The sequence below is a fragment of the Typopeltis vanoorti genome, chromosome 5, assembly GCF_054136105.1.
Source record: "Typopeltis vanoorti isolate ZY-2024b chromosome 5, IOZ_Tvanoo_1.0, whole genome shotgun sequence".
Lineage (NCBI taxonomy): Eukaryota > Metazoa > Arthropoda > Arachnida > Uropygi > Thelyphonidae > Typopeltis > Typopeltis vanoorti.
The window spans coordinates 2,928,755-2,951,653 of NC_143553.1; the positions used below are offsets into that span (position 1 = coordinate 2,928,755).

Below are 22,899 nucleotides of genomic sequence, written 5' to 3' on the forward strand. Positions count from 1 at the left end.
ATGATGATATTTAAAAAAATTAAGATAGGAGGAAGGAATTTGATCTTGTTAGCATTCAAAAATTTGCAAACAGGGCTAATTTAATGCAGCATTATTACTTATACAGATTGTGAGACGAAAGGTTAGTAAAACCAGAGATCAATGCACTTTGAAGCTTGATATAAGGCTAAAATATAAGACCTGACTAAACTGGAGTCATGACAAATTACAGACTCCTTCAGAGGAAAATTGTTGGTAATAATATAAACTTGTATAGTACTATCATTGTAACTCATACACCTTCTGAGACTTCATCACAGGAATTTGATGATGTTTCTATGCTATGGATGGTATATATTCTTTACTTTCTGATCATCTCTCTCTCTCTCTCTCTCTCTCACATACTACATCCTGAACTTGTTTATTCCTTCAACATGGGAACTTTTATTATTAACTCAGTCTAACCTATAGCAAGTTGTTGCTAGGGAATATTACCAATATATTGAAATCGTAGTTTTAGTAGGTACTAATGACTTAACTGGCAATATGCTCAGTATGAGAGAGGATGTGAAATGGTTATTAGAAGAGTTAAGAGAGAAAGTGAAAATCGTCAGTATTTTACCTTGCTATGATAAAAATGAATTAAGAAGGGCTATGATGGCAAATGATTCGATGTGTAGGCTGTGTAGAAGGAATGGATGCGAGTTTTCGAATGTGTGGAGCGAGTTTGAGGAAACATTGGATTTGTATAAGAGGGACGGCCTACACCTGGATGCATTTGGTATCAGGAGTCTAGAAAAACTATAACTAGTATTAGACCTAACACAGAGAGTTAGTGAAACTAAATTATAAAGGGAGGAATGGTGCGAGTGTAAGAGCGACCAGTTATATAACTGCGTTAATGACGGGAATGGGCTTTGTCATGGAAATGTTGACGAGGAGAGAATGATTTCGACTTTGTGTTCATCCAGTTCAGACCCATCAAACGTGTGCAAAGATGTCTATCTACATGTATAGGCATTAGAGAAGAATAGAGATCTGCAAGTTGTCCAATTGTGTCAGGCAGACTGCAGAAAAGACTATACAAAAGAACAAACAGGTAGATTATTATGTCTGTACACGAATGCTTGGAGTATCAGAAACTAAGGGGTAGAGTTTGTTGCCTTAGTCAATATGTCACAACCTCAGATTGTAGGTATTATTGAGACCTGGCTATCAGAATCAGACATACTAACTGGTATCGAGTGTCAAGGGTACCGTATTTTTAGGAAGGATAGAGAGGAGAGGAGGGGGCATGCTGCTAATGATATCGGATGACTTGAATCCAGTTAGAGTTGAGATCTATGATTGAAGTACTACCACTACTAACAATATTTCACATGGCAGTGAATTTGAAGCTATCTGGTGTGAGCTGGAATCTAACAAGATCAATTACATAGTGGGATGTTATGGAAATACTTTTATTGGGATTATATTGATCAAGTGCATATGGAATCAATTTGCCAACTTATCTGTTATCCAAACACCTGGCAGGCCTCCTCAAACCTCACATCCATAATTCGGACATTTATATATGCAATTCGCAACATTTCGTTGAGAAACTGAACAACATCATCTCCAATACGGATTTACTCGCCAGCCTGGATGTTACATCTCTATTCACTAACATCCCTCTGGAGGAAGTCATCAACATTTTAGGAAGTTTGCTCCCACAAGACATCACTTCTCTGTTCCGTCATTGTTTAACATCAAACTTTTTCTTATGGAATAAAACCATATATCAACAATTGACTGGCCTTGCAATGGGTAGCCCCCTCTCTCTCCATCTTGTGCTGATCTTTTTATGGAGGATTTTGAAAGTAAAATCTTAACTCAAACAGACCCTAAACCCACAGTATGGTGGAGATACGTGGACGATATCTTTATCGTTTGGAACCACACAAAAAAGGATTTGTTCGACTTTCTTAACAAAATCAACTCTCTACACCACACAATCAAATTCACTCTAGAACTTGAAGAAGATAACAAATTATCATTTCTGGACACTTTAATTAAGAAGCTTCCGAATGGTGGTATCAACCTCTCAGTTTACCGCAAACCTACCAATACAGGACGTTATTTACATTTCACTTCCTCACACCACATTTCTCAGAAACTTAGTATTGTACATATGTTGAAGAACCGTGCCTCTCTCCTTACAACAGATCAACAAGACCTCCAGGAAGAACTATCCCTAATATCCACCAACCTTACCATGAATGGATTTCCTTGAACACTCGTCCACAAGATACTTTTCTCTGAACCCCGACAAAGACAACAAGATGATGTACGTTATATTTCTACCATCGTCATTCCATACTTGGGGACAGTTTCCAATAAGATTGCTAGACTCCTTAGACCACATAAAATACGAGTGGCCTTAAAACCCACAGAAACGATTAGACAATTCTTAAGATCTCCAAAAGCTAGCCATCCTTTCTCCAAATATGCTGGGGTTTATAACATAACATACCATGCTCGTGCGGCTTGAATTACATCGGCCAAACTTCAAGGAGCCTTGAAATTAGGCAAAAAGAACACATAGGTGACGTCAATAATAACAGAGAAGAAAAATCAGGATTAGCTTTTCATTTCTCAAGAACGAACCATACCATAGAGTGGGATAGAAGCACAATTCCTTACATGGAGGAGGACTTCCACTCCCGAATTTTTAAGGCGGCCACAACAGATGCCCGCTGTATACAAAACCTTAACAGGAACCAAGGACTAATCTTGCCCGTGATCTGGACCCTTATCAGATCCTTCAACTTGCCAGAACTGAATTACAGTGCCAACTATAGATCGTTCCTAAATAACAACAAGTGATATTATCCACGCTCTGTTCTTTGTTTAATATAATTGGAATCGGTTGATTATAGTTTGTAACAGTTTTTTACTTTTTAGTGTCGTACATCAGTTATGTACCCTGAAGATGCCAACAGACTTACTTGGTATAACTTAGTTGTTGTTATATGCACTTGATCAATATAATCCCAATAAAAGTATTTCCAGAGCTTTTTGGTCAAGAAAATTAAACGTTTTTTTTTTAACATAGTGGGATGTTGTTACAGACCTGGTGGATCAGTTGTTAATGATGAAGAAATGCATCACTAAATAGAAAAGATGAGTGTGAAAAGAGTAATCATAATGGGAGACTTTAATTATCCAAATATTGATTGGGTAGCAGTAGAATCTCATGAGAAGAATGAAAATGCATTTATTGAGCTGTTGTGGGACAACTTCCTCAAGCAGCATGTGACAGAAGTAACTCGAGGTCAAAGAGTGTTAAATTTGATTATAGTATCAGGCAGCATTTCAGTTAAAGAAGTAACTATTCTGCCTCCAGTTGGTGACAGTGATCGTGCAGTACTCACTTGGGAAGTGACTAAGTTTATGAATGTTCCATTCAGAAAAGGTTACATGCTGAACTACAAAGTAGGAAATTATGACCAACTGAGGAGTATACTGAGTTCAGTGGAATGGGATCAGTTGCTGGATGGAAAGAATATCGACAGTGCATGGGAAGCATTTAAACAATACTTAAATGATGCGATATCAGAGTGCGTCCCGAGAGCTCGAAGAATAAATAGGGCAGGAGTCAAATAGACGTGGAATCTTATTAAGCAAGAGATCGTAAGAAAAGAATGATGTGGAAGGAATACTGTGTAAATAAAGATGATATACATTATGAAAATTATAATTAACAGGCTAGAATAGTTACAAATATTGTATGGAAGGCAAAGTCTGAGTATCAGAAGAAACTGGCTCTGTGTGCTAAAGACAACCCACAAGAATTCTATCGATACACTGCAAGTAAAAGAAAGAATGAATAAAAAAGGATAACTCTTCTAAATCCAGATGACATGAGGGTTACAGATGCAACATTGAGCTCACTGCTACCTCTTCACTGAATGAAGAAACACAGGTATATGAGGATGAGGTATTAGAGCTGTTGCACAAATTGAATAAGAATTCAGCAATAGGGAATGATGGGATATGGAATATAAGCAGTGTAAATGAATTCAAGTATAAGTATGATAGCTGCTGTGTGTGTAGTATGTGGCCTTCCTCCATAAGTCTCTGACTCCCTGGAGGTCTGTTTTAAGAATAATAATAATAATATATTACTATGGTGGCAGAAATGAAAAGAGCTCGCCATGTCTTTTGTACATCTAATAATTGGTAGGCAAGAGGAACAACAGGTACTAGGTACTACAAACCTGTTGTTTTTTCTTGGCTTAGAAGGGAGGATACTCCATTAATGTTTCAGAATGCTTGATTATGATTTTATGATATTGGTTCCTCTTATATTTTTCCCTTTTAAAGCATCCTTGCTGCATCAGTCTCTTTAGCTCTCACATAAGATAATACATTTTGTTCTCTCCTGGAAACTTGGGTTTTCATTTAATGCAACAACTAACTAGGATGTAGAACACACACCCTCTCTCTCTTTTTCTCTTAATGGCTGGCCTCATAGCCTAACGTTGCTTTTGCTTGAACATTTATTTTGGTAAGCTTTCATTTTCCATTCTGTTTCAGTTCATAACGTCTCCTTAACTCTCATACCCATGCATTTCAACATTTTATCACTAGTTTGTTTCATGATATGTTAAAAGTGAGTCAACATCTTTTGTACTGCTAGAATGGTGTTTTGGCTGATTTCTCTCATGTTTCATATTATTTTATTTATCTAGTTTTCCACCATGCCAGCCTTGCTTATTCTGTTGTTATTTCCACATTTAATTTACCATTTCTACCAAAAAGTATACTGAATAATACTATAGCTGAATTTTCTTCTTCTTTTATAAATTCAATGCTGAGTTAATGTGTCCTGTTTACCTGCTTATGAACTTCTTTCTTACAACTGTGTATACGAGATAACTGTTGCTCTGTTAATATTATGAACAGCTTTTCTTTGGTTGCTTGTCATAATCCTTTTTCAGATCATGAAAACATAAAGGTCTTCACTAGTGATATAGAATAGTATAGTGAAAGTTATGTCCTTGACTCCCAGGAGGTCTTAGATAATAATAATAATTGTTGTAATGTTGTAATAGATTTAACGGTATTGATATGAACACAGATGGATAAGAAAATAACTTTATTAACTTAGAAGCTAATTTTTCGCTCTATATTAGTTATTAGCTCTAAAAGAACTACGAAATAATAACCACATTACAATAACCAAATCAGACAAAGGAAACACCACTGTAGTAATGGATACAACAGAATATGAAAGGAAAATGCATGCACTGCTCCAAGACATATCAAATCATAGATCGAGATCCCACCAACTCACAAAAGAATAAGGTGTGCAAGTTACTGAACAAAGTCACTTCCTGGCCAAAAGAAATTGTCAAAAGACTCAAACCCTTGCATGTTAAAACACCCAGAATATATAGTGCTCCTAAAATACACAAACAAGATACAACTTTGTGTCCTATTGTAGATAGTATAAACAGTCCTACATATAAACTAGCTAAACATTTAGCCAAATTACTAGCCACTTACACAAACAATTCTCCCTCTTTCATTAAAAATTCTACCCATCTAAAAAGTATTTTAGAAAACCACACCTTAAATAGTTCAGACCTAATGGTGAGTTTTGATATCACCTCATAATTCACTAATGTACCACTGATTGAAACACTTAACTTACTAAATTTACAATTTCCCCCAGATATATTTCAGCTATTTAAATTCACAGTACGGGCAGGTTATTTTACATGGAAAGGGAAAATATACAAACAATTAGATGGGACAGCTATGGGTTCCCCCCCTAGCCAACTTCTACATAGAACATCTGGAAAAACTAGCTATCAACACAGCCACTCTCAAACCTAGTCTCTGGCTATGCTATGTTGATGATGTGTATGCTATTTGACCACATGGCCCAGACACATTGAATACATTTTTAGTGCATCTAAATAGCCAGCACCCTAAAATCCACTTTACAATGGAACTAGAAGCCAATGACTTCCTGGACACACTGATCACACATCTTCCAGAAGGTTCCTTTTCATTTTCGGTTTATAGAAAACCCACACATACAGGGAGATACTTACACAAACAATCACACCATCACCCTTCTCAACAATATGGTATCTTAAAAACACTAACCCATAGAGCTAGAGTAATCTGTTCCAATGACATTGCTCTCACTGCTGAACTTTCTCACCTATGTCACACCTTCTTAACCAATAGTTATAATCCCCATAAGATAGATAACATACTAAATGCTACCCAGAAATCCCCTCTATCTACCACAGAAGACTACAACAAAACTATCACCATCCATCCCATACATTAATAAAGGCACATCTGAAAAGATATCTAGGGTGCTTAACAAACACCAACTGCGCACCGTATTTAAACCTTATGTGAAATTAGCAACTCTCATCCGTTCACCTAAGGACAAATGCACTCCTTTATCACATCCAGGAGTCTATGAAGTGCCCTGTTCTTGCCATCAAGCCTACTACGGACAGACAGGAAGAACTGTGGACATCCACCTCAGTGAACACAAAAAATATATCCGACACTTTCGCTATGGCAAGTCGGGTCTGGCAGACCATGCTTTGGATATCCCAGCACACAGGATCAATTGGGAAAAATCAAAAGTAATGCACAGAAGCTTCTACAAGTCTTCTACAGGAACAATAGGTTGTTCCTGGAATCAACAGAAGCCTTAAAACATACTCTAAACCTTAACAAGTATGGCTGTATAAATCTACCAAAGATTTGGGAGACAGTCATCCTAAGACCAAATTAATATTTATTACTTTTATTTTATTTTATTTTATTTTTTCAAACTTTCTAAGACTATTATTTGGACTACTATTTCAAAACCTTGAACTTTTTTTTTTTTTAAACCTAGATGGTGCCCTATTAGGACTTTAGTCTTGTGTTGCATGCTGCAATTACTTATACTAGCCCCACTGTTACACCGGATTTGTGGTTGTCTTGCATTTGTAACAAACTTTGTGTTGTGTGATGCTGGATATAATACTTGCGAAATATTAGCTTCTAAGTTAATAAATAGTTATTTTCTTATCCATCTGTGTTCATATCAATACCGTTAAATCTATTATAACATGTCTGACAACACATGAGCCTATCCACACATTTAATAATTGTTGGTTTCTGGTCTCTTGAATGTGGAATATGAGAACAGATTGAGAGAATGCAAATTACTGAGCTAGTGGACAGAAAGGGGGGGGGGGACATGATTGAGATGTATAAGTTGGTAAGGGGTAATTACCAGATTAGTGTGAATGAAATTTTTTGTAGAATATCTGGAGATAGGATAAGAAGGAGAGGCCACCCTGGAAGCTGTATAAGGTGGGTGTGAGCAATGGGATGAGGAGTAGATTTTTTTTGCAGAGAGAGTGGTGGGTGATTGTAATACATTGCCTGAGAGTGTCATGAATGCATTTAAGTCAAGGTATAATGAGCTGTTTGTGTGAGAGAGACCTCCAACGATGAGTCTCTTGACTCCATGGAGGTCTGTTGATATTCTTCTTGAAGAGTTAGATGTTGTAGTCTGGGATGGGATACTGCATAGGGGAATTTACCAAACATTTTAATGAGTCAGCACTTCGACTGTATTTTACTAGAATTGGTGATAATAATGAATAATAGTTTTGCTAAATATTGTGCATATATAAAAAGAGACAAATGTAAAAACTGACCATAATAATGGTTTAAAAGTCTGAGAGTCAGCGATCAACCAAACCACTCTCTTCTGAACAGCACGAAGAATTTTTTAGAGAGTTTTTAGGTGCACCACCCTAAATGTGAGAGTAGTATTCCAAAGTTGAGTTGATTTGGAATTTGTCTGCCAGTATTTTGCCTTTGTCACAAAGGTATCAGTAAGGAGCACAGCACACACACACACCTTTTGTAGTGGTTATGATTACTCAGGAATATTCCAGATTCTGTTCACATCATGAAAATGTATTTATTTTACTAGCCTGGTTGATTAAGATAATAGGATCTCTGTGCTCTCCATCTGACAGGTTCCTGATTTGAATCCTGCTATGTCATGAGCGATTGTGAAGCTATTATCCTCTGATGTAACCCATTATCCTCCATTATCCATAAAACTCTAATTTAGAGATGTGATGATAGAACTTTTTCATTGATCTGTCAATGGCACTAAAATGAGCTGTAGGTTTCCAAACATTTTGTGGGTGGGATTTTTATGTGAATCCCAATCCCAGAAGGCTGCAAAAATATTGCATATTGGTATCATGGTAGATAATTTGGAAACTCTGCTCTAGAGACACAATTTCTAGCTTCCAATAAGCAGATCATCTCACCATACACTGAATTCTACCTAAAAACATAACATGCGTTCATGCCCAGGGTCGTGCGATTGAAATTCACAGCCTGTTGGTTGCAGAGCTGTTACGTTGCCCATTGGCCAACCAGGTCATCACTGGCATAAAAAAGTTCAATAAGTAATGACAGAATGAACAAATAATTAGTTCAAAAAATATAAAAGCAGATCTCTCTGTATGTGGCTGTAGAGTTTGGCATGTTTATGAAGTGTTCTTGGAGATTTCTTTTCCCCCTTTTAGTATGTAATTTTGACTTTTCACATTTGCTAACAGTTAGTTACAACTGCAAGGATATATATATATATATATATATATATATATATAGTAAAAGATTCTAAGCTGTACACATGAAAATTTTCACCCATCTTCTTTCCACTTTGTTTCTTCTCTCAGTGCACTTAATTCTCCTGTTAGAGTAAGAGTACTGAAATAATAAAAATAATCCCTATAGTGATGTTGCCTATCATAACACAGAGAAAAATTTCAGAGGGTGTTTCAGCTAAATTAACCAACTACAGCCAGACAATAAATACAATTTACACATGTGATAAATTGTTGCCTATTATCTTTATACCTCATTGCTTTGTACCAGAAAACATCTAAGAATTTATCTATGATAGAATAAAGTTGTAAATTTATATGAAAAACTTACAAAAATAAAGTAGTACCATGTGTTTACTTTACAAATATATTATTTGCCATTTCAGCTGGTGGTAGAGGAATTCATAGGTCTCGGATTTGTGAAAAACAGGAACAATTACCAGGAGAAGAATATAAAGCAAAAGTAAGTAAAATCTAATTGAGAGAATCAAAGTTTATGCTATAGAAGATAGGTAGATAAATGTGTTCTGCTCATGCCAGGAAAAGAAATTCACAAATGCTAGGGTTTTATTTATTTATTTATTATTATTCTTAGAAAAGAGGCTTTAAATATTACTTGAATTTCACATCAGGTTGATAGCTCTGATCATGATTATTATAGTAGCGATAATAAGACAATTAATGGAAATACTTTTTTTTATATACAGGTGAAATCCTTGTAGCGGGTGTAATGAAAACTTGTTTTTGGGGATATAAGATCTTGTTCGCACATTTGGTGTAATTACATATAGGAACATTTTTTTATTTTGAGTTGTATACTAGTGAATAATATTCACTATTTCATTCACTAGCATGTGGCATAGTAGTTGTGAATTAAAATGATAGCAGTTAAACTTAACAGAAAATATTTCACTATTGTGCCAGAACTGTACTTTAATCACATTTACATCCAGTCACATAGTCATTAAAGTAATCTTGTTTCTGATTGTTCAACAGTTTAAATGAAAGGTTGTCAGCCTTTTTTGAGTAAAGAGCCATTTTAGGTGTAATTAAAAAAAAAAAAAAAAAAAAACAGCTGCATCTCTCCTCAGGCTGGGAGGGGGGAGTTAAGAAATGGAATAGGGTAGGAAGGTGTTTTATTTCAAAAAATATATGACTTGAAATTATTAATGCTCAAAAAATGTAACAAACATCCAATTAGATGTGAATTAATGTGACCTTTTGCTGCTGAGCTTGAGTGTGCCACAATTTTCACCTTGAAAAGTGGTGAGAGACTTTCATTGTTCAATTTCTTGATTTATTTTTAATATAGTTGATGTTCAAAAATATTCGTTCGTAGAAATATGCAGAGCCAAAAACTGTTCTGAGAGAAATTCAACCATAAATAGTGTCAAATTTATATACATGTCTGGTAAGCTACTCCATGCATCAAACACAGTTTGGTCTTACTTTTCCAACTCATCTGTCACCATCCACTGTAAACACATAACACACAGATATTATTTTGTTCCTGTTTAACTATTTTATATTTGCCACCACTGCTATGATTAACCTTCAACATCTTGCAGTACATCTGCTCTGCTCGCAGTGTGCAGGCAAACTAAACTGAGAAGCATTTCTGGAATGTACTTGTACATTGTAGGATAAAAATTAAGGAGCTGTAGTTACATTTTCAAAGAGTGCATGTGGTTTACCAGCTGCATAGTTGATGACCCATGGTTTAAATATTTCAGTGTGCTCATCCTCCATTACTAGATTTAATGATCAACAGTTGTGCTCTGCAGCAGCAATATTTATTGCTTAATATAAAAATTCACAATATTAATTTGCCTGCCCTATATTCTAGCTCCGTAAAGAAACCATGCTTGTTCATCACAGTAGTTGTGGGTTCAATCAAAATATTGCTATGAATGAGCTAGTAAAGTTCTTTCAGTTTATAAGACTCCTCTTTAAAAAGAAATGAATAACAAATGCCATTGAGTAGATATTATGCTATATCTGTTCTAATGTTCACATTAACATTCATTCAGTTTATTAAAATTGCTGTAAATGTCTATTTATTCATGATATGTAGTCTATTTATTCATAACTGTAGCATATTGAATAGCTTTTGTCTCGGCACCTTGTCATATGCCTTTTCCAAATTGACAAAACTTAAATACAGATCTTTGATATATTCCCATGATTTCACCACTATTTGTTGTAAATTGAAGATCTGATCCTGACAGCCTCTATTTGACCTGAATCCAGCTTGTTCTTCACCAAGTTTTTCTTCCACAATTCTTCTCAACTGTTTCTAAAGTATACTTGCATATATCTTACCAGGAACATCAGTAGGGAAATATCTCTGTAAGTCTCACATTCAGTTTTATTTCCCTTTTTATATATAGGTTCTATGAGAGCTCTACTGCAATCATCAGGAATTCGTCCCTCTGTCCAGGCATTCTGAACTATACAGTGCAGCCACTAAGACTTTTAAGTAATTACTCCATACTTAAAGGATATCTTTTTCCTCCATTCCTAAGCTTCTTCAACAACCTCCAGAATATTTTGCCTACTTCTTGATATTTATTTTCTATGTTCTTGCCAAAGTCCTCCCATGACTTTTGTTTAGCTAGTTTTGCACAGTGTTTAGCTTTCTTACATTTGTCTCTGTATTCTCTAAGAGCACAAGTTGACTTATTTGCCAGGAACTTTTGATATGCTTTCTTCTTTCACTGCCTCTTTAACTTCCTGTGTCCACCATGGAATTCTAATTTTTTCTATCCTTGCAGACAACTTCACCACATGCCTCTCTAGCTGAATCAATCAGGGTTTTCTTCAAGGCTTGCAACTGAATCTCCAAGGTTTTATTCCTGTTCTCAAACTCATTCATTTTTTCTTCAAGTAATCTTTGTGTATTTTAGTCTACAGTTCACATCTGAGAGTTGCTCAACTTTTATTTGCTTTAAGACTTTCTTACATGTTATTCTTTTCAATATGAAATTCAATTTTATCCTACTCAAGACTAAATAGTGATCGCTTCCAATTCAAATCCTCTGTACACTCTGGTGTCCTGCACCAGGGAGTAAACATCACTATCAACAATAACATGGTTAATGAGACTTTTCTTATTCCTTGCCTCTTCTCTCCATGTGAATTTGTGCACATTTTTATGTTGGAACATGTTGTTAGTAATAACCAGTCCATGTCTTGAGCAGAAATCCAACAGATATTTGCCAATATTATTGGCTTTGCTCTTTTCTCCAAATTTTCCCAAAATATTTTTGTATGTCTGACAATCATTTCCTACTCTGCTGTTTAGATCCCCAACAAGGACCAACTCAATCATATCACCTATCTTTCTCCTGTGTGCTAGTCTCTGCAGTCTACAAATTCTCAGTCTTTATAATCAGTATTCCACAATCCTGATATCATTTGTAACACTCCTTTGCACACTCTCTCCAATATATCAAAATCACAACGGAAACTAGGAGACTATATCTGCACACAATAGTCTAAATGAGGCCTTGTAAAGAGGCAAAATGACATCCTTATCTTTACATGTGAACATTCATTTCATCATTGGAATTATCTTTTTAGTTGTATTTGCAATCTTTGCTACATAGCCCCTGAATTTCAGGGGCTATGTAGCAACTTCCTATCCACTAACACTCCAAGATCCCTAGCTTCATCAGTTTCTTCTAGCATAATCCCACCAATATAATACGACATTGGATATCTGATTACGTTGAAGGGAATGACTTTGCATTTACTGACATCCATTTTCCCATGCCCACAATTCCAGTCAAATCATTCTGCAAGTACTGCATATCAGCAGCATTGCTGATTACCCTACCTACCTACCTTTGCATCATCAGCAAATAGCTGTATGTCACTTGTCAAATTCTTCCTAATATTTTTAATGCACAGATTGAATAACAGTGATCTTTGTGGTACACCACTAGTTACCTTTAATCTTGCAGACTCACATCCCCCGTGTACCCCTTTTTGATATCTTTATGATATCTGTCAGCCTATCCATGCTAATATTCTATAACCCAAACCCATTTTCTCTAATTTATGCAACAGTCTACCATGCTGTATTCTGTCGAAAGCCTTAGCAAAATCCCAACGTATCCATTCCCCTTGTCTAGTTCTATGATAACATTGTTACAGAATGTGAACAAGTTGCTAAAACATGACCTTCCCTTAGTAAACTATTGTTGCTCATAGCAAAGTAGAGATTCACTATCAACCCATTTCTGAATGCAAGCCCTAACCAATTTTTCGAAAATCTTCACCACCACTCCTAAGATACTAATTGGTTGATAGTTGGATACATCAGTCTTTGCACCACCCTTGTGCAATGGAATTACCATACATTCTTTCCATTCCTGCAGATTCTTCCCTGTTCTGGGACTCATATTAAACAGCCTGGTCAAAGAAATAGGAAGTTCAGCTGAACACTCTTTTAGCACACGTGCTGATATCCTATTCCTGAATTCTTATTCAGTTTGTGCAGCAGCTCTAATATCTCATCCTCATACACCTGAGTTTTTTCATCCAGTGAAGAGGAAGCACTGAGCTCAATGTCGCAAATAACAGGTTGATAGTTTTTCACAAAATGGGCACTCACTAGTTGAACAATAATGTTAGAAGTACGTCTTCTGAATAGATACTGTGGCATGTTATTGCTTTTTTTTTTTTTTTTTTGGCATTTTTTCATGCCCATCTCACATTAGTGGGCATGGTTCATTCTATTAATAAGATTAAATAATGCATATGGAAAAATGAAATTATTGATGGGGGGGGTTGCAGGTGTATTTTTATTTAGATTGCAAAATATGGAATGCTGGTGCATGTACAAAGGAAACTTGAGCACAAGTGAAGTAAATGCAAGAAGAAAATGCTGGGTAGAAAACCAATGAAATACGAGGTGTGACAATTTAATTCCCTGAATGGCTGTGTAGTGCCGTCTGTGTGGTGATTTGGTTGGAGTCACATGAGTAATCGTGTTTGTACATCTTAAAATAATGTGTGCGCAAACCTCAAGCCAATAGAGCCATTTGTTAGTTGGCTATTGCAAAAACAATACAGATCCGAGTGTAAACTTTGGCTTAAAATTGTGTGATCAAATTTTGGAGCGGCATGTTAACATCAAGTTTTGTGAAAATCGGCAAAACTGCTACTGAAACATTGGAGCTGTTGAAAGTGGCATATGGGGTAGATGCTCTGAAAAAGTCAAGTGTCTTTGAGTGCCGTAAGAGATTCAAAGGTGGGCGAGAAGATGTGAACGACGACCCCAGAAGTGGGCAGCCAAAAACAAAAATGACTGGTGCAAATGTAAACAGAGTGCAAGATTTGGTATACAGTCTGACAAATGATTAGGGGTGTGCAGTTAATGGCCGATGAATTGAGAAACAGTCAGGGTAATTTTAACTGAAGAATTGGGTATGCAAAAGATTTCTGCGAAGTTTGTGCCTCAGACTTGAGCGATGAACAGAAGCAGCGGCAGGTTCAAGTTGTGGCTGATCTTTCTGCAAATAAGCACGTTTCCCAGAGTAATTGCAGGTGTTGAAACCTGGTGCTTCCCGTACAATCCTGAAACAGAACCCCTGCATTCGCCACATCCAAAAAAAAAAAAAAAAAAAAAAGCATGCATGTCATTTTCGCAGTCCACTGACGAGACCTCAATAAAGGTTGAAACCGGTCTGTGTAGTGGCCCTTCCCTTAATGCATAGCAGTATACATGTCTGCAAGGAGATGTATTTTGCATTATGGGAGATACTGAGACAAGGAATGATGAGAGCTTGGTCCACCTTTGCTCGGAGTTGCCTGGTGTTGCACTACCTTACCCCAGTCCTGAAGATATTTTCAGGCTCAAACTTTGTATGCTTACACTTGGATAAAGGATTAAACTAAATTTAGTATAGTCTAACCAAGTGAAAAATAAACTTCCAATATCTTTCTCTAAATCCAGAGTAATTCTGCTTAAGGGTCAAAGCTGTATAACTGAGAGGAGACCTCCACATAGCCTTTAAAGGAATGCGGAGAACCGACCAGGGCTTCTGACCTAATGTCCAATCCTCACCTTCTCGTGGTGCACCCTGTTGGGTATCTACTTTGATACTGAACGAACGAGGATGGACTGGCAATTTGGGATTTAGCCGACCAAATTGTATTCTTATTGGTTAAACCAAAATAAAAAATGATGGTACAACATGACAAAATTTCATGCCGGCTGGGGCGTCGCCCGGTTAAACAAGGCCCCCGTTGTTTTCGCCAGGGAACCAGGGCGAACAGCGAAAAGTCAGCTACTGGAACAAATCTGAAAACAAACCCCAACTCAACATCACCAGAGTTAAAGATCGGTACTATCAACGTAAGAAGCCTGAATGGCAAAGAAATGGAGCTAGCTGAGGAATTAGATAAGTACCAGATCGACATAATAGGGGTGACTGAAACAAAAAAGACCAAAACTGGTGAGATCTTTCTGAGCAATAAATACAAAATGTTATATTCAGGCAATGACAATCAAGGAAAAGAAGGAGTAGCCATAGTATTCAACACAAAATACGAGGCTAATCTTCTTGAATGGCAGGCAGTCTCAAGTAGAGTAATGTGGGCAAATATGAGAATGGGGAACTGGACAATGAGACTTATTTGTGCCTATGGTCCCACAGAAGGTTCTACTAAGGTAGAAGTGGAGGAATTTTTTGAGGCTTTAGAAAAAGCAACTAACACAATGAAAAAGGAAAAGTTGGTCCTTGTTGGGGATCTAAATAGCAGAGTAGGAAATAATTGTGAGACATACAAAAATATTTTGGGAAAATTTGGAGAAAAGAGCCAAGCTAATAATAATGGCAAATATCTGTTGGATTTCTGCTCAGGACATGGACTGGTTATTACTAACACCATGTTCCAACATAAAAATGTGCACAAATTCACATGGAGAGAAGAGGCTAGGAATAAGAAAAGTCTCATTGACTATGTTATTGTTGATAGTGATGTTTTCTCCCTGGTGCAGGACACCAGAGTGTACAGAGGATTTGAAATTGGAAGTGATCACTATTTAGTCTTGAGCAGGATAAAATTGAATTTCATATTGAAAAGAATAACATGTAAGAAAGTTTTAAAGCGAATAAAAGTTGAGCAGCTCTCAGATGTGAACTGTAGACTAAAATACAGAAATATTATTGAAAAGAAAATGAAAGAGTTTGAGAACAGGAATCAAACCTTGGAGATTCAGTGGCAAACTCTGAAGGAAACATTGATTGATTCTGCCAGAGAGGCATGTGGTGAGGTTGTGTGCAAGGATAAAAAAATCAGAACTCCCTGGTGGACACAGGAAGTTAAAGAGGCAGTGAAGGAAAAGAAGAAAGCATATCAAAAGTTCCTGGCAAATAAGTCAGCTTTTACTCTTACAGAATACAGAGACAAATGTAAGAAAGCTAAACAGTGTGTAAAACTAGCTAAACAAAAGTCATGGGAGGACTTTGGCAAGAATATAGAAAATAAATATCAAGAAGGTGGCAAAATATTTTGGAGGTTGTTGAAGAAGCTTAGGAATGGAGGAAAGAATGCTGTAAAAGGAATTAGAGATGATAAAGGTGAAATGAAAACAAGAGAAAAAGATATCCTTGAAGTATGGAGTAATTACTTTGAAAAACTGCTAAATGAAACAAGCGGTGATGACAGCACAGTGATAAAAAACACTGACCAGGCATGCAGTCAGGAATACATATCCATACTTGAAGTAGAAAAAGCCATCAAAGGCTTGAAATGTGGAAAGGCAGCAGGAGTAGATGATATTCGACCAGAATTACTGAAGTATGGTGGTATAAGAGTCTTACAGTGGCTGCACTACATAGTTCAGAAAGCCTGGGCAGAGGGACGAATTCCCGATGATTGGAGTAGAGCTCTCATAGTACCCATATATAAAAAGGGAAATAAAACTGAATGTGAGAATTACAGAGGTATTTCCCTACTGAGTGTTCCTGGCAAGATCTATGCAAGTATACTTGAGAAACGGTTGAGAAGAATTGTGGAAGAAAAGCTTGGTGAAGAACAAGCTGGATTCAGGCCAAATAGAGGCTGTCAGGATCAGATCTTCACTTTACGACAAATAGTCGAGAAAGCATGGGAATATAACAAAGATCTGTATTTAAGTTTTGTCGATTTGGAAAAGGCATATGACAAGGTGCCAAGAGAGAAGCTATTCAATACGCTGCAGTTATATGGTGTCAATGGGGCATTATATCAAGCAATACTTAGTCTTTATTTGAGTTGTGAGTCATCAGTTAGACTTGAAGGAAGTACAGGAAGATGGTTTAATGTTAAATCTGGTGTGAGACAAGGATGTACATTATCCCCTCTGTTATTCATTATCTATATGGATCACATTATGAAGGAATGTGGTATTAAACCTGATATCAAAATTGGAGATGTTAATGTCAGCTCTTTGCTTTATGCAGATGATGTTATACTTCTAAATAAATCCGCTACAAGTCTGCAAGATTCTCTGACTAAATTGAATAGCTGTTGTAATAGATATGGTATGAAGGTCAGCAATAAAAAGACAAAGACAATGAAAATAGGCAGAATCATTGAAAATGTCAACTGTGTTGTGAATGGAGAACCTGTGGAACAAGTAAAACATTTCAGCTACTTAGGCACAATTTTTACTGAAGATGGTAAACTAAATATAGAAATAGACAACAGAATCAGCAAAGCTGGTATGGTGGGAAGTCAATTGAATAAATTCATATGGAATAAGAAAGAAATTAGTCGGAACACTAAATTAGCTGTATACAAGACAGTGTTCAAACCAATTTTAACTTATGGATCTGAGAGCTGGGTCAGAAGTAAAACACTTGACCAAAGACTAGAGACCGCAGATATGAGAGTCCTGAGAAAGATTAGAGGCGTGAACAGATGGCATCAATGGCAATATCATATTAAAAATGAGGATATTAGGAAAGAACTTGACATTGTCAGCATCCAGGAATGCGTTAGCAGAGCTAATCTCAGATGGTATGGTCACTTAAATAGAATGGGAGAGGAAAGATTAGCAAAACAAGTGTTCTCTGCCAGGTTGGCAGGAAAACGACCCAGAGGAAGACCAAGATATAGGTGGATTGATACTGTACAAAGTGCCTTAGACGATAGAAATATAAGATCTAATAATGTTGGAGTCTTGACAAGTAACAGACTGATTTGGAGGAAAATTGTAGATAGGAAGTTAGTAATGATGTAATTTTTTCATGTAGTACTGTCATATCCTGTACACCCCTTGAGGGTACATGGCAGGAATTTGATGATGATGATGATTCAATAAAAAAGGTGGTACACCTGTTGGCAACTCCTATAGGTAAATATGACCTCTCCTATTGCTTCTGCCTTAGTATCTCCACGTTTGGGTCTGCTTCCCACTGATGAGACCTCAATAAAGGTTGAAACCGGTCTGGGTAGTGACCCTACTCTTAACGCATAGCAGTATATACAGGGTGTTCGGGATAAATTTGACAGTTTCGTAAGGAAAAAGAAAATCTTCTTTGTATCTATTAAATTTAATGAATTGACAAAAAAACATTACAGGCAGAGTTAATTACAATACTATCAACAAGATTTACTCAAAATAACCACCATTAGCATCGATCACAGCTTCAATTCTGCTTCGGAACCTCGAACAAGCTGATGCTACAGTCTCCCTGGGAAGGGCCGCAAAAACTGTTTTAATTTTATCCATTAACTGGGCTTTTGTATTACTGGAAGTGCGATTGGTGTCTTTTTCAACTGCGCCGCATACAAAATAATCCATGGGGTTAAGGTCTGGGGAGTTTGGAGGCCAAACATTTGGACTGGTGAAGTCGTAGAAATTTTCAGACAACCATTTTTGACTTTTCCCAGAGGTGTGGCAAGGGGCCGAATCCTGCTGCCATACATACGGCCTACCATTGGCTACCCTTGTTATCCAGGGCTTGACTACAGTTAGCAACTCCACGAACAAAGCCCGAATTCCAATGCAAGGGTTCTTCAACACCTGTTCCTGCAGATTTGCGAGGAATTCTGCTGTACGAACGCAATCAGATCGTCTGCTAGGGATCTTTCTTCTTGCTACATCCTCGTAGTCACCATTGCAAGTCTCTAGTTCATGCCTGATTGTTTTTACTGTATTCAGGGAGCATTGGGCAGCAGTCGTAATATCCTTATTTTGATGGCGGGCACGAATCATCATGATACAAGTTATTCTCTTCCATGATTCAGGTGGGTTCCAGCTATCCATCCTTTCTGACATCTTGTATATGAATGAAGAAGGGTCCAAACTTTTAAATGAAGAGAAGTGTGTGTTAATACATGTAACTTACGGAAAAATATAATTAATTATAAATATGTCTAATTTATCCCGAACACCCTGTACATGTCTGCAAGGAGTGATGAGAGCTTGGTCCACCTTTGCTCGGAGTTGCCTTGTGTTGCACTACCTTACCCCAGTCTTGAAGATATTTTCATGCACAAACTTTGTTTGCTCACACTTGGATAAAGGATTAAACTAAATTTACTATATAGAGGTGCCAAAAAGATTATGAGATTCTGTTGGGAGAAAAAGACCTGAATTGTGACCTGACAAGCGGATCATCCATCACAACAATGTGCCAAGCCATAGTGCGCTCATCGTGAGAGTTTCTTGCCAAAAAAATCAATTACTGAATTAGGTAATCTAATTATTCACCTGACTTGGCTCCCCATGATTTCTGGCTGCTTCCAGAATTAAAGACTGTGCTAAAAGAACAAAGATTTTCTGACATCGCTGATATCCAGCATAATGTGATAAAGGAATTCAGGAGTATTCCGGAAAAAGAGTTTCAGTCCTGTTTCTAAAAATGGGAACACTGTCTTAAACCAATGTATAAATACACAAGGGGACTACTTCGAAAGCGACAGTAGCCACTAATGTATAGTTCTGAACGTAGGTTTTTTACAGGTGCATTACACAGCTAAGTAATGGTACTGCTTTGGGGTTGGCGGTGGGCATAAGTACCATTAATCTGTAGATTATTCCTTACCCTGTATCATGAATGTAACCTGCATGCATAGTAAACTTGAATAATTTGAAGATATCAGAGGGACATTTAGACTTCATTAAATCCAGAATGTTTATTAGTAGTACATTAGTAAATAAAGATGTGAAATTGAAACTAATCATTATGTCTATTTGTAAGGATGAGTTTTTAACTAGTGATTTGAAATGGAGATAATTTTTTTTATAAAAGTAGAGGAGTTACCAGTAAGGGGACAAGTGACTTAACTAACTGCTGAGCAACTTTATAAGTACGACCTCTTCTGTTTCTTATTTGTGTTATTGAATGGGGTATCAATGGTATCTTTATTGGTTGGGACTTCGTTTAGGGCCCTTGAATGATTCATGCCCGAGAGGTTTTAGATTTAGTGCCAGAGCTCCCCAGCCATCACAGAGCCACACATGGATGCCCACTCACTTTCAAGCAATGACTGTGCTTGGGTAGAGTGATACGGTTATCCCAGACACTATACAAGTGTAAAAATAATCATATTAAAAATTCTGAATATTTTTACGTATTAATTATGCTTGTTAGTTTTGTTTTCATACACGCAGTGTCTGCACTTGTGATGTGCTTGTTATGAAAATGTTATATTAGAAGTAACATGTAAAGAAGTAAAAAAAAATTGATGTACTTACTAAACTAAATATTTGTGTTACTTATAAGAAAGTTTGTTGTGGTTTAAAAATGTTGAATTTTGTGTTAGACTTTCTCTTAGCGCTAATGGATACAGCGAGTCAGCCATTTTATTACAGTGCGTAGTTTCTGACTTTTGTGGAGTGCGCATGCTCCCGGAGAGGATTTGATATGTGATTAACAGCTGACAAGGAAAGCGTTGCGTATCCAAGTAATGGTTGTAAACAAGAGAGCGTTCGGAAGTTTTTAGAACACTGGCCGGTAAATATTCAAGTTGGAAGGAACTTGATTTTTTTGTGTGTGGCAGTCGGAAGAAATTTTATAGTGTATTCCGAAAAAGGAATAGTGGAAATAATAGGTTTCAAGGAGGAATAAGTAATGAATAAAAGGAAATCTTAAAATTGTAAGTTTTTTTAAAGTGGAAAAAGTTAAGACTGTCATTTAGTATTGTGAATGAAAGAAAAACTTGTTGCTTACATTCTAAAGTGAATGTTTTTCTTAGAGAAAATATTGATAAGGACGTTCTATAAGTATTAAGGATGCCTGAAAGTGAATGTTTAGAAAATATATTGATTAAGAAGATTTATAGGTATTAAGGATGCCTGATCTGATGAGTATTGCTACTAAAAGGAAACAAGATTTAGTCAAGAAGACTTTTATGTGTGTTACATTGATTGATGAAAAGGATCCTGAAAATGAAGTACAGAGCCGTATAACTTCTGGAAAAGAGCCTTAACAGAAAGAGAAAAAGACTATCAACATTTTTTTGTGATTGTGAAAGAAAAAGTGTTTAGTCTTAAGAGTAAGTTTATATTTTTAAATAAGGCCTTGGATCCATATAATCTGTAGTTATAGTTATGTATTATTGCTAGAAGTGTATATATATATTGTTTTAGTTTTATTAAATGTGTTTATTTTGTACTTGGTTTTGAGTCAATGATTAGTTGGATTCTGAAAGAGAGAGTTAAAGTCATTGCACCAATTGGAGTGAACTTTTGTGCAATACAATAACATATAGGGACACTCGGAGTCAAAATAAAAATAATTGTTAGTAAAAGAGATTTATATAATAAATCACCTCATAAGTATATAGTATAATTATTAACAAAGGCACAGCCGGTAGACTAAATAGTTAATATACTATATATATATATATATATATATATATATATATATAAAAAAGAGGGAATAAATATAAAAGAAGATTAAAATTAACACAAGCACCACGGCAAACCTTAGGCTGTGTCCCCAGACCATGGGGAAGGATACTTACTTACTGCAGCACTCTTGCCCCTTGCAGGCAAGCCCTCTAGCTGATTGATCCTGTAGGGCCATCCAGGATTGCCCATCTTTCCATAACAGAGGCCAGATTGACAGAGATCAGTCTAAGTGTGAACAGTATTTTTCTCCATCATTTATTTAATAAAGATTAAATAAAATACAACCATTTTATTTAGCATTGACTAATATAAGAGCACCTCCAAACATAATGGCATTTATTTATATGGAATTTGTAAAATTTGATTGACGACATAAGAATAAAAAAGTATTTATTTTTATAGCGATATTTTATATCACTATTTTAATTTAATTAATATTCCTGTAAGTGATATTTTATTGCTTAATAATGGGGAAAAAATGCATTATTCCTAATGAATTTATTGAAAAAAAAAAATTTTTTTTAATATTTAAAATGCCACATAAAAAATTAACTAATCTTAAATAAATTCATCCATGTTATATACATGATGAATCCCCCTTTCTCGATGTCCACAGATGGATGGTGGGGAGTAATCTTTCTAACCTTTAACGACTCCTATAAAGCACATTCATTTTCTTCCTTCTAATCTTGTGTGAAGAGTGTCCAAAGTGCAGTCTGCCAATCAGTTTGCTGTCAAAGTAAACTCGATTCTGAACAGCTTCCACCACAGTAGGCCTTTATGCTGAGTACTTCACAATTTACTGTAACATGAGGATCATTGAAGGACAACTTCAAAATGCAATCGGTTGTCTCTCTTCATGGATTCGGGTTAGCTGCAAACTGATTGTGTACACTTCTGCCAGAAATGGACCCTCCACCTCAATCCTGAGTTGGGATAAACTGTTATCCTAGTAGTTGCCGAGGCTAAGTTTTTGGGACTCATCTTTGACAGGAACTAACATTCTTTACACATCTGCTGTCCTTGGAAAAAGTGCAAAAAAGCATTGAATATCCTCTACTGAATGGAATGCTGACTAATGTTCCTTGCCCAGCATTTATCATATACTTGTATGTTCAAAGCTTGATTATGGATCCCTGATTTATAGTTCTGCAAGGTAGAGAAGAGCACGATCTAGTGGTTTGATCCTCTCCATCATCATGGTATCTGAATATTTACTGGTGCTTTTCGCACACCACTCTTTCAAAGTTTTTTTGTTGAATTAAATGACCCCCCCCCCCTTATCACCTAGACACAAACTTTGTCTCTTAATTATGCCCTAAAAATAAATTCCCTTTCATATCGTCCTACATGAAGTTG

At 36.4% G+C, this 22,899-nt stretch overlaps 1 protein-coding gene across 2 annotated transcripts in view; it reads left to right on the top strand.

Annotated features, from left to right (window-relative positions):
- LOC150106189 (RRP12-like protein) overlaps window positions 1-22,899 on the top strand; it is a 582,235-nt gene that overhangs the window by 541,306 nt on the left and 18,030 nt on the right. For both annotated transcript variants that reach the window (XM_090392222.1, XM_090392221.1), the window contains exon 33: window positions 9,068-9,144. In XM_090392222.1, coding sequence (XP_090248348.1) covers window positions 9,068-9,144 — 77 coding nt within the window. The remainder of the gene's footprint in view (window positions 1-9,067; window positions 9,145-22,899) is intronic.